This window comes from Sapajus apella, unplaced genomic scaffold (genome assembly GCF_009761245.1).
Source record: "Sapajus apella isolate SASKATOON/1434 unplaced genomic scaffold, GSC_monkey_1.0 scaffold224, whole genome shotgun sequence".
Taxonomy (NCBI): Eukaryota; Metazoa; Chordata; class Mammalia; order Primates; family Cebidae; genus Sapajus; species Sapajus apella.
The window spans coordinates 268829-280514 of record NW_022437164.1 but is presented as its reverse complement, the minus strand read 5'-3'; the positions used below and the strand labels follow the sequence as shown (position 1 = coordinate 280514).

The 11686-nt window shown below is 45.9% G+C and overlaps 2 protein-coding genes across 1 annotated transcript in view; both read right to left on the bottom strand.

Moving 5' to 3' along the window:
* Window positions 1–5054, bottom strand: part of LOC116544621 (leukocyte immunoglobulin-like receptor subfamily B member 5) — a 5610-nt gene extending 556 nt beyond the window's left edge. Inside the window, 7 exon segments of the mRNA XM_032271145.1 lie at window positions 106–750; window positions 1547–1737; window positions 1739–1847; window positions 2063–2359; window positions 3220–3498; window positions 3686–3877; window positions 5045–5054. Of these exon segments, the coding sequence (XP_032127036.1) occupies window positions 629–750; window positions 1547–1737; window positions 1739–1847; window positions 2063–2359; window positions 3220–3498; window positions 3686–3877; window positions 5045–5054 (1200 nt within the window). The 3' untranslated portion in view covers window positions 106–628.
* The window catches only part of LOC116544601 (leukocyte immunoglobulin-like receptor subfamily B member 2), a 72562-nt gene that overhangs the window by 24760 nt on the left and 36116 nt on the right, over window positions 1–11686 (bottom strand).

Here is an 11686-nt window from a genome sequence, read left to right as displayed (position 1 = left end):
TAGGACCTCCACAGGACTTCCATTGGTTTTCCATAGGGCCTTCACAGGACCTTCATAGAATCTCAATAGACTCTCCATAGGACTGCTATAGGAACCCCATAGGACCTCCATAGGTTCTCCAAAGGGCCTTCACAGGACTTCTATAGGACCTTCATAGGATCTCCATAGGGCCTCCATAGCATCTATAAAATCTTCCTTCATAGGACCTCCATAGGTTCTTCATAGGGTCACAATAGAGTTGCCAAAGGATGTGTCACTGCAGGGACTAGCCAGCAACCCCTACACCCTGAGATGCTGGAAATGCCCACTTGGTGATCGTGGTTATGGATTTCCTGCAGGAGCATGTGTGAAACCATGTTCCTGGGCAACTCTGCAGAGTCCTGATCTCCATTCAGACCCTCCAGGGGCTGGGATGGAGGGGGTGTCTGCTGTGTCACTGTGTCTCATTGCACAGAACGGGCACTTCTGCAGTACTAATGGAAAACCAGCCCAGAGATAGAGGCGGAGTTTGGAGTTATGCTGCCACAAACCAAGAAGTGCTGAGCTGAGAAAACCAGCTGAGCTTGGACTGTAGCATCGGACAGGGGACATTGATAAGAAGGCTCTGAGGTAGAACAGTGTGGATTGTTCATCGTGTGCAAAGAGGAGGATGCTGAGGAAATGAAGGCTCTTCCACTCTGTGACTTGGTTGACAAGAGGAACCAACAGCATCGTGACCCCATGGAGCAATGACCCCATGTGGAAAGGAGGCTGAAGGAGGTGTGTTTAAGGCAGTTAACTGAGTCAGAGAGAGAAGCAGAACCTCCCAGTACCTAAGAAGGGTAGTTTGTTTCTCCCAAACTTCCCACCTCTGACTTCCTTGTTTCTCCAAATAGCAGCACCTTCTCTTCATTTCTGCTGGGTCACGATGGGGAGCTGAGGGCTGGGGCTGTCCTGCTCCCCACATCACACCAGCTCCTCCTTCCCGAGGCTGGGCCCCAGCATCTCCCACTGCCTTGACCCCCCACCCCTCACTGGCCCAGCCTCACAGCCCCTGGGAGCCTGTGCCCCCTCTGTCTCTGCCCAGCTCTCTGGAGGAAGCCTGTGCTGAGTCCTTGAGGGGAACAGGATCCTCTGGGAGACTGCCCTGGGGGAGGCCATGCTCCCTCCCAGCCAAGAGGCCTTAGTCACGCACCAGGTGTAGGGGTGGGACCAGTGGGTGGGGGGCTGGGGCTCCCAGAGGCTCCTGGGAGTAAGCACAGAAAGGGAGGGAGGAGCTTTGGTGCCCCAGAGTCCCCATGTCCACTGAAGCCCCTCGCTCGACTTGCCTGTTGCTTCTCTGGAAACTCTCCTCTGCTCATCTTTCACCATTTGTGTCCCAGGAGACGAGGCCAAGAGTGGGCCTGCCTGGGAGGTGGCCCACTGTCCTCCTCCCCTCTGAGGGGTGAGTCCCGCTCTGGCTGAGCCTCCTAACACCCCCCTCCCTCCATCCCAGCGCAGAGCTCTCCTGGGGACAGGTCCTGAGCTGAGCCTTTGAGCTCAGAGAGGACAGGGTCAGGGCTCTTACCTGAGACCACAAGCTGCAGGGGGTAACTAGGGTCTGACAGCAGGCAGGGGTAGGAGCTGATTCTGCTGTAGCATCGGTAGGTTCTATGCTGGGCTGAAGCCACAGGACTCATGGGGAATTCAGCCTGGTTCCTATAAGATTGGTACTTTGACTTTAGACGCCGGGTGGGATGGGCTGCCCCCTCCTTGGTCAAAAAGAGTGTCCACATGGTGCCATGACTGACACGGCAGGGTCACCTTCTCTCCTGAGGCCACCCTGGGGCCCGGCTGCACTGAGAGGGAGGGTCTCTCAGGGATCTGTCCTGGAGAGAAGAGGATGGGTGAGGGGCTGCCCTGGCTTGTTCTGAGCTGAGACCTCCCCAGGCCTCTCTCTGGGACCCTCAGTCTGTCTCTGTTTTCTCTGAGTCTCCTCCTCCCTGGGGACGCCCACCCCTCATCCCAGCCATCACCACCTGGGCTCTCCTGGCAGTGCCTGTGGGGAACCTGGGTCCCTGACTGAACCCGCTGGGCTCCTCACCTGCAATCAGGATGTCCAGGGGGTCACTGGGGGCCAACCACTCGGAGGAGAGGTTGTGGGCACCGGAGCATCTGTACTGGCCCCTGTGGGAGCAGCTCACAGGGCTGAGGGTGAAGTTGGCCTGGGAGAGCCCAACCTGGAACTTCTGGCCAGAGCCCTGGAGGAGGTGAACTTCCTGGTCCTTGTACAGAGCAAATCTGTCATAGTCAACATCAGAGCGACACTGCAGGGTCAGGCTGCCTCCATGGGCCACGATAGGGCCCTGTGGGGTCAGGAGGGAGGGCCTCCTAGACACGCCTGGAGGGAAAGAGGAGCAGGGGCTTGGACGGCTGTTCCTCCCACACCCCTTCCTTCTCCCATCCTGGCCCTGTAGGTCTCAGTGTCTCTCACACCCTGTGTCTCAGATCCCAGGGGCTCCTCCTTACCCGGGCTGTCCTGGAGAGGTTCCAGACCAAGGTCTCCCTGACTCTCAGCCACTCTTTCTGGTCTGTCCTCATCTCATCAAGGGACAGGAAATTGCAGCAAATACACCCAGTGCCTTCTTGAGTTGACCCCGTCCAGGTGTGGTGACTGAGGCTCCTCTTTCCCTATCAGAGCCTCCGCATGGGGTCCTCCTCACACCGTCAGCCCAGCCCTCAACACATCCTTCTGGGGTCCTGGCCATGATCAGTCATCAACCAGACTCCCACAGCCTATCTCGCTCCTCTCAATTGTATAAAGAAGCGTGCTGGCTTTTTCACCTGGGACCAGAATCTCCAGGAGATCACTGGGGTTCGACCACACATGAGGTTTTTTCCAGAAACGGTAATAGCATCTGAACCTCCACCTGTGGCTGGGGGTCACAGGGCCCACAGGGGCCTAGGACAGCCCTTTGGGGAGCTTCTGTTTTCCTTCCTCAACAAGAACAAACATGAGAAATCCGTTCCGTGTGTCACACTGGAGGGTCGTGTTCCCTCCTGAGGCCACCACAGGGCTGGGCAGGGCTGAGACGGTGGGTTCTGCATACAATCCTAGGGAAGAAGGAGGCAACGTGTTTAATGGGGTCACACCTCCCACCGTATCCCCAAGACTGGGCTGTGAGAAGGGCGACACCTCTGAGAGCCGACCTCCTTCCTGAGGGCAGAGCCTGGGGCTGGGGCCCCTGAGTGTCCCCTCACCTGTCACCACCAGCTCCACGGGGTCACTGGGCTCTGACCAGCCTGCAGGGGTCTCATAGTGGCAGCGGTATTGCCCTGCAGCGTGAAATCCCATGGATGGATTGTGGAACTTGGCCTTGGCTCCGGGCTCCAGAGGGTTCTGTCTGTGCCATGGGATTCCGTCCTTATCCAGACGGTACTTCACAGTCTCCAGGGGGCCCTGACACCAGAGGGCCATGGGGCTGAACCAGGCTACCACAGAGCCTGGCTCAGCCCAGAGGGTGGGTTTGGGGATGGTGCCTGGAATGGAATCAGAGACTGATGCCAAGATGTCCTCATCCCTCAGATCCCAGCTCTACCAGCCCCAGGACCCTCCAGACATCCCCATCAGTCAGCCCAGAACTGGTGTCTCCACCTCCAGTTGTCTGGGGGTTGGGCCCTTGTCCCCAGAGAAGCAGGGACCTGGGACAGCTGGGGACAGACTCACCTGACTGCACGCTGGTCCTGGGGCCCAGGCTCAGCCCTGGAAGAGAGTTCCCTGTGAGAGATTTTTCCCCGAAGCCCCAGCAGTTCCTCTCCTCTCTAGGAGCCTCTGATAGAGCAGACTCTCTGATAGACCAGAGCTTTGCTTTAGAGTGAGTACCCTCCAAGACTAGGGTCTTCCTTCCCCTCTTCAAACCTCACCGAGGCAAATCATGACTGAGAGGGTGAGGCTCATGGCAGATGAGACCACAGTGCCTGGCAGGACACAGGAGCATGCAGAGTGTGGACTGGAGGCTGTGTTCTCCCTGTCACAAGACTGTCCCATCTGCAGCCCCACAGGATGAGGAACTGCCCTCCCCAGGACTCTCATTTCCCCAGGGATGGGGCTGGGGTGAGCTCCAGGCTCTCTGCAGACATTTCAGACAGAAATGGGGTCTCCCTAAGGCCTGGCCACTGCCTGCCTGACCTATACTCAGCTCACCAAGGTTGTGTGCATTAGGGCAAAGCAGCAAAACCCCCTCCTCTGGGAATGAACCTCTGAGTCGTTCCTGCGTCCTCAGTGCCCGTGTCCTTGGCCATCCCTCTGCACCTCAAACCATGTTCAAGGTTTTCAGAACAATTACTCAAGTTTGTCATCTTATTCAGAGGGTGGCATGGGGAGCTGAATTTAATTCCCAATTCTCCTCCACTTAATCAGTGGCTTCCTTCGGTCTTTATCTTTTGGAGACTGTGGTCATGACCTCTACTTCTCAGAGTGGATGCGGGGGTTAGTGGTGTCTGAGACATGGAAGGGGCTCAGCCATGGTGAGTTTCCAGATCATATTTAGACAGGAGTAGTTGGGCGTGAGAGGATCCTGGCATTGAGCTCTGTAGTTGAAAAGGATGATTGATGCACCCACTCAAGAGCCCACATCAGCTCCAAATACCAAGAAATGCTCCTTATGTTTAAAGTTGCAGGCATGGTGGCCCATCCCTGTAATCTGAGCACCTGAGGATGGAGGATCCCTTGAGTTCAGAAGTTCAAGACCAGGCTGGGGAACAGAGTGAGACCTCATCTCTGCATATAATAAAAAAGAAATAATCAGGTGTGGTTGTGCATGACTGCAGTCCCAACTATTTGGGAGACTGAGGTGGGGGGATTGCTTGAGCCTGGGTGGTCCAGGCTGCAGTGAGGCATGACCATAGCACTGCACTCTAGCCTGGGCGAGCGAGTAAGACCTGTCTCAAAACATATATATATATATATACATATCTGAATTATATAGATTATGAAAGTTTTGTGCAGAAAAGAAATGAAAAGCTTTTTAGTTTGAGAAGGTTGTACATCAAAGAACAGGGTTGAAAGCTGAAGGGCCGCATGTACCTAGGACCATCGTTGGGTCATCAGGAAGGAGATTTCCACTTCTGTGTGGGACAGAAGAGGAACCCCAGGTCCTCACAGTCAGGGAGGGGGTAGGGGCTTCAGATGAAGAGGAAAAGCTGTGGCTCCCCCTTGCTCATGTTTGTGGACAGGAACTGGGATATCTCTGCACGCTGAGTGAAGTCCATGATCAGCACTGGGCCCCTCTCCTGTTGTTTAACAGATTCAGTCTGCTGTGGTCAGACAGAAGCATCTGCCCACACGAGTGTGAGGCTGGGATTAGTCCTGTCCCTCCTGGGTACAAACCTGAGCTGATGCAACTTTTGGGAGAGTGAGACAGGAACAGCTGCAACAATCCCCCATCATGAGGTCTGATGCCAGCCAGGGACAGCCTTGGGAGAAATTCTTTTTGCAAGATCAGGTGTGTGGGAGGAAAGCCACCCAACAAGAATGAACAGCAAAGGTTACAGTAAAGAAAAAAGGTATCTGTTTATTATTATTTTTAAACAACTGGGTATTTATTTAGATGACTTAGACAACATTATGAAGGGAAAATTGTATTTAAATTAATGCCATTAAAAATAAGATCATATTGGCAGGGTGTGGTGGCTGACATCTGTAATTCCAGCACTTTGGAGGCCGAGGTGGGCAGATCACAAGGTCAGCAGTTTGAGACCATCCTGGCCAACATGGTGAAACCCCATCTGTACCAAAAATTTGCTGGGCGTGGTGGCACGCGTCTGTAATCCCAGCTACTTGGGAGGCTGAGGCAGGAGAATCGCTTGAACCCAGAAGGCAGGGTTGCAGCGAGCTGAGATTGCATCACTGCACTCTAGCCTGGGTAACAAAGCAAGACTCCATTACAAAACAAAGAAACAAACATATTGTCTGCAAACAAGGATAATTTGACTCCTTCCTTATCAATGTGATGCCCTTTCTTTCTCGTGTCTCATTGCTCTAGCTAGAACTTTCAGAACTATGTTGGATAACAGTGGTGAATGGTTTGCCATGTTCAAGATCTTAGAGGAAGATCTAAATTTTCAGTTTTTCTTTATTCAGTATGATACTAGTTATGGGTCTATTATATTTGGCTTTTATGATGTTGAGATATGTTCTTTCTACACTCAATTTTTGAGACAGAATCTCGCTCTGTCACCCAGGCTAGAGTGCAGTGGTACGATCTTGGCTCACTGCAACCTCTGCCTCCTGGGTTCAAGCGGGCACATCAAGCTAATTTTTGTATTTTTAGTACAGATAGGATTTCACCATGTTGGCCAGGCTGGTTTCGAACTCACCACCTTTAGTGATCCACCCACCTTGGCCTCCCAATGTTCTGGGATTACAGGCATGAGTCACCATGCCAGCCACACTCAGTTGTTTTTCATGAAGGCATGTTGATTTTTATCAAATGCTTTTTTGGCATCAGTTGAAATGATCATATGGTTTTTGTCTGTCATCCTGCTGATAAGATTATCACATTGATTAATCTGTGTATGTTAAATTATCCTTGCATCCCAGGGATAAATCCCACTTGGTCATGATGAATGATCTTTTTAAATGTATTGTTGAATTCAGTTTGCTGGTATTTTGTTGAGCATATTTGCCCATACTCATCAGTCATTGGCTTGTCGTTTTATTTTCTTGGTTTGTCTTGGTCTGGTTTTGGTATCAGGGTAATACTGGCATTGTAGAATCACTTTGGAAGTATTCTCACCTTCTTTGTTCTGAATAGTTTCAGTAGGATTGTTATTGGTTCTTTAAATGTTTGGTAGAATTCAGCAGTGAAGCCATCAGGTCATGGGCTTACTGGTAGACTTTTTATTACGGCTTCAGTCTTGTTACTTGTCATTGGTCTATTCAGACTTCTTTCTATTTCTCGATGATTGAATCTTGGCAGGTCATACATGTCTAGGAATTTGTCCATTTCTTCTAGGTTTCCTACTTTACTGGCATATAGTTGTTCATAGTAGCCACTGATGATCCTTTGAATTTCTGCAGTATCAGTGTGATGTCTCCCGTGTCATCTTTGATTCATTTATACGTATCTTGTCTGGTTTTTTTTCTTACTCTGGCTAAAGGTTTGTGAATTTTAACTTTTCCAAAAACTAGCCTTTTATTATCTTTTGCATATTTTTCCTAACAATTTCATATACTTCTACTCCGATCTTTGTTGTCTTCTCTTTTTTGTATTTGATATTTGGCTGTGCAGGTTAAACAGTTATTTATTTATTTATTTATTTATTTGCTTTTGGAAAATGCAAATCAGCTTAGTGAGGTCTTTTTCCTGGCACTCCTTCCTATTTAAGGGGTAAAGGTACTTCCATGGTCTGGATGGATAGTTGCAATTGGGTTACTGAGATTGCCCTGAGAGCATGGAATGAGAGCTTTTTGGGATGGAAGCTGTAATCTCTGTAATCCCATGTTTGGCACAGCATCAGCCTGAGGAGATGCTTGGTGGTAAACATTTTTTTGTCTACGATTTTTTCCTACGAATTTTGGGTTCGTTCGTTGCGCTTTTCAAGCTCTTTAGGGCGCATTATTAGGTTATTTGAAGTTTTTCCTTTTTGAGGTAGGAGCTTATAGCTATGAACTTTTGCCCTCTTAGAAGTGTGTTTGCCGTATCCCGTAGGTTTTGGTATGTCGTATTTCCAATGTCAATTGTTACAAGAAACTTTTCAACTTTTTTCTTAATTTTTTTTGTTGGCCCACTTGTTATTCTGGAATACACTGTTAAATTTGCATGTATTTGTACAGTTTCCAACCGTCCTCTTGTTACTAATTTCAGGCTATGGTCAGTGAAGATGCTGGATATTATTTCAATTTTATTGAATGTGTTTTGTGACCTACCATATGGTCTATCCTTGAGAATAATCCATGTGCTATAGAAAAGAATGTGTATTCTGCAGCTGTTGGAGAAAATGTTTTCTAAATATCGATTAGGTCCATTTGGTCTGTAGTGAAGACTAAGACTAATGTTACATTGTTGATTTTCTCTCTGGAACATCTGTCCAATGCTAAAAGTTGGGTGTTGATCTCTCTTGCTATTACTGTATTGGCACCTGTCTTTTTCTTTAGTTCTAATAATATTTATACATCTGGATGCTCCAGGTTTGGGAACATATATATTTACAATTGTAATATCCTCTTGCTGAATTGAAACCTTTGTTTTTTGTTTGTTTGTTTGTTTTGTTTTGTTTTAAAGATGGGGTTCCACCATGATGGCCAGGCTGGTCTTGAACTCCTGACCTCAGGTGATCCACCCACCTTGGCCTCCCAAAGTGCTAGGATTATAGGCGTGAGCCACTGGGCCCAGCCGGAAACTTTGTTATTCTATAGTGACCTTTTGGTCTCTTGTTTTTTTAATCTTGAAATCTACTTTGCCATGTAAAGTATGGTGACTTCTGCTCTATTTTAGTTTTTATTGGCACGAAATGCCTTTTTTTCCATCTATTTTCAGTCTATTTGTGTTTTTATAGGTGATGTTTGTTTCTTGTATGCAACAGGTCATTGAGCCTTGTTATTATTATTTTTAATCCATTCAGCCATTCAGTCCATTCACTTTGTGTCTTTTGACTGCAGAGTTTAGTTCATTTATAGTCAATGTTATTATTGGTAAGGACTTAGTCCTGCCATTGCGTGTTTTGTTTTCTTGTTGTTTTGCATTCTTTTCTTTCCTTTTTTTTTTTTTTTAATAATGAAGGTGATTTCCTCTTGTGATATATTAGTTTCCTGCTTTTTATTTTTTGTGATTCTCTGTGTTTTTTGGATTGGGTGTACCATGAGACCTGCAAATACAATCTTATAATGCATTAAGCTGATAACAGCTTAACACTGCTTCCATAAAGAAACAATCAAAAAACCTAACAGACTCTGTGCCTTAACTTTGTTTCCTTGCTTATTATTTGTTGTTTCTATTTATATTTTCTTGTACTCTCTATGTCTTGAAAAGTTGTTGCAGTTATTATTTTTGATTGGTTCATCATTTAGTCTTTCTGCTTAAGAGTAATTTGCACTATGGCTACAGTGTTATAGTATTCTGTGTTTTTCTGTGTATTTATTTTGTAGCTTCAGATGATTTGTTATTGCTCACTGACATCTGTCTCTTTCTGATTGAAGTACTTTTAGCATTTTTTGTATGAGAGGTCTGGTTTTTATGAAGTTGTTTCGATTTTGTTTGTCTAGGAATGTCTTTACTTCTCGTCCCTGTATGAAGGATATTTTTGCCAGATATTCTATTCTACAGGAAAAGTTTTTGGTCTTCAGCATTTTAAATATGTCATGCTACTCTCTCCTGTCCTGTAAGGTTTCCACTGAGAAGTCTGTTGCCAGATGTACTGGAGTTTCATTTCTGTTACTTGCTTCTTTTCTGTTACTTGCTTCTTTTCTCTTGCTGTTTTTAAGATGCTTTCCATATTCCTTGACTTTTGGGTGTTTGATTATTAAATGTCTTGAAATAGTCTTCTTTGGGTTGAATCTGCTTGAGGTTCTATAAGTGTCTTGTACTTGTATATTGACATCTTTCTATAGGTTTGAGAAGTTCTCTGTTATTATCCCTTTGAATAAACTTCCCTCTCCTATCTCTTTCTCTTCCTCCTCTTTAAGGCCAGTAATTCTTAGATTTTCCTTTTTAAAGCTATTTTCTAGATCCTGTAGGCATGATTCATTGCTTTTTTTTTTTTAGATTTTTCCCTGTCGCCTGACTTTGTATTTTCAAGTGGCCTATTTTCAAGCTCACAAATTCTTCTGCTTGATCAATTCTGTTAAAAGTTGCTGATGCATTCTTCAGGTATGCCAGCTGCTTTTCGCTGCTCCAGAATTTTTGCTTGATTTTTTTTTTAATCATTTCAATGTCCTTGTTAAATGTATCTGGCAGAATTCTGAATTCTTTCTCTGTGTTATCTTCAATTTATTTCTTTTTATTTTTGAGATGGAGTTTTGCTCTTGTTGCCCAGGGCACCTCTGCTTCTTCAGAGCTATAGCAGTGCTCTTGTCTGTCTCCGGAGTTAGAGTCATAGCCAAACCAGGCCCACTGGTTCTAAGCTGCTAAGGAGTGCCTAAAAGCTTTGTGGAAAATCTGTATGTAACCATGCCTTGGAAAGTGAATGTGAACCCCAAAACCTAGGTGGCACAATAGGTTCATGAGACACTGAGCCCCAGAGTCCTGCACCACAGCTGCTCTGATCACTGACACCCTGGAATCCTTTACCCCTGTAGCTGTTTGTGGGACACGTCAGACCCAACACCAAGAGGGATGTTCTCAACTGAGACTTTCCTTTGTGGGAAAATAAAAATAGTAGGACTCCAAATGCTTTTGGCATCACGGACACCAACAATCTGTAATACTTCTACCACAAATTTCTTCAGCCTAGTCCACCTAGACATCCAGTGATTGCTAATATCGGCAACGGCTTAAGAAGCTGCACTTCATCTACTTGGAGCCAGAACCACCCTACTCTTCCTAACCAGCACACTATGACTCATCTCTGCGTCAAAGTGTTATCCTATGGAAGCCTCTTAGAGTTTAGAAAAGGTGATTATTCCGCAAGATTTGCAGACATGAAGGCAGCGACACAAGAAGCATCAAAAAGCAAGCAACCATGACACCACCCATGGATCACAATGATTCTTGAGTAACTGACCCCTCCAAAAAAGGACATTCACCATTTTTCTTAAAAAATATTCAAAATGATCTTGAGGAGCATAATGACAGACAATTCAGCAAAATCAGGAAAATAATTCATAATCCGAATGAGAAATTCAACAAAGGTATAGACATAATAAAAGAGAACCCAACAGAAATTCTAGAGCTGAAGAATTCAATGAATACTCCTGCAACTTTGTTACTTGTTTTCTGGCTGTCCTGTGTGTGTGTTTTTCCTTCTTTCTTTTCTTCTTGTCTTCCTTTAATGAAAGTGGTTTTCTCTGGTGATATGATTTAGTCCCTTGCTGTGCATATTTTGTGTCTCTATTGTAATTTTTTTTTTTTTTTGGTTTGTGGTTACCATGAGGTTTGCAAATACTACTTTATAACCTATTATTTTGACCTTATAATGACTTAACACTGTTTGCATAAACAACAAGCAAAAAGAAAGCAAAAACTCTATGCCTTCAGTTCATTTTCTTGCTTTTTAAGATGTTGTTTCCAGTTATATCTTATTGTACTGACTGTATCTTGAAAAGTTGTTGTAGCTATATTTTTTTATTAGTTTGTCATTTCGTCTTTCTACTTAGGATTAGAGTAGTTCAGTCACCACAATTACAGTGTTATATCCTGAACCCCAAAGAAAAAGGAAATTTATATTTTTCCTCAAAAGAAACTCAAAATTATCTTGAGGAGCATGACAGGAAATTTAGCAAAATCAGGAAGACAATTCATAATCTGAATGACAAATTCAACAAAGATATAGATTAATAAAAATCTCAGAAATTTTGGAGCTGAAGAATTCAATGGAAAAAGTAAAAAAATGTGGCCGGGCGCAGTGGCTCAAGCCTGTAATCCCAGCACTTTGGGAGGCCGAGGCGGGTGGATCACGAGGTCAAGAGATCGAGACCATCCTGGTCAACAAGGTGAAACCCCGTCTCTACTAAAATACAAAAAATTAGCTGGGCATGGTGGCGCGTGCCTGTAATCCCAGCTACTCAGGA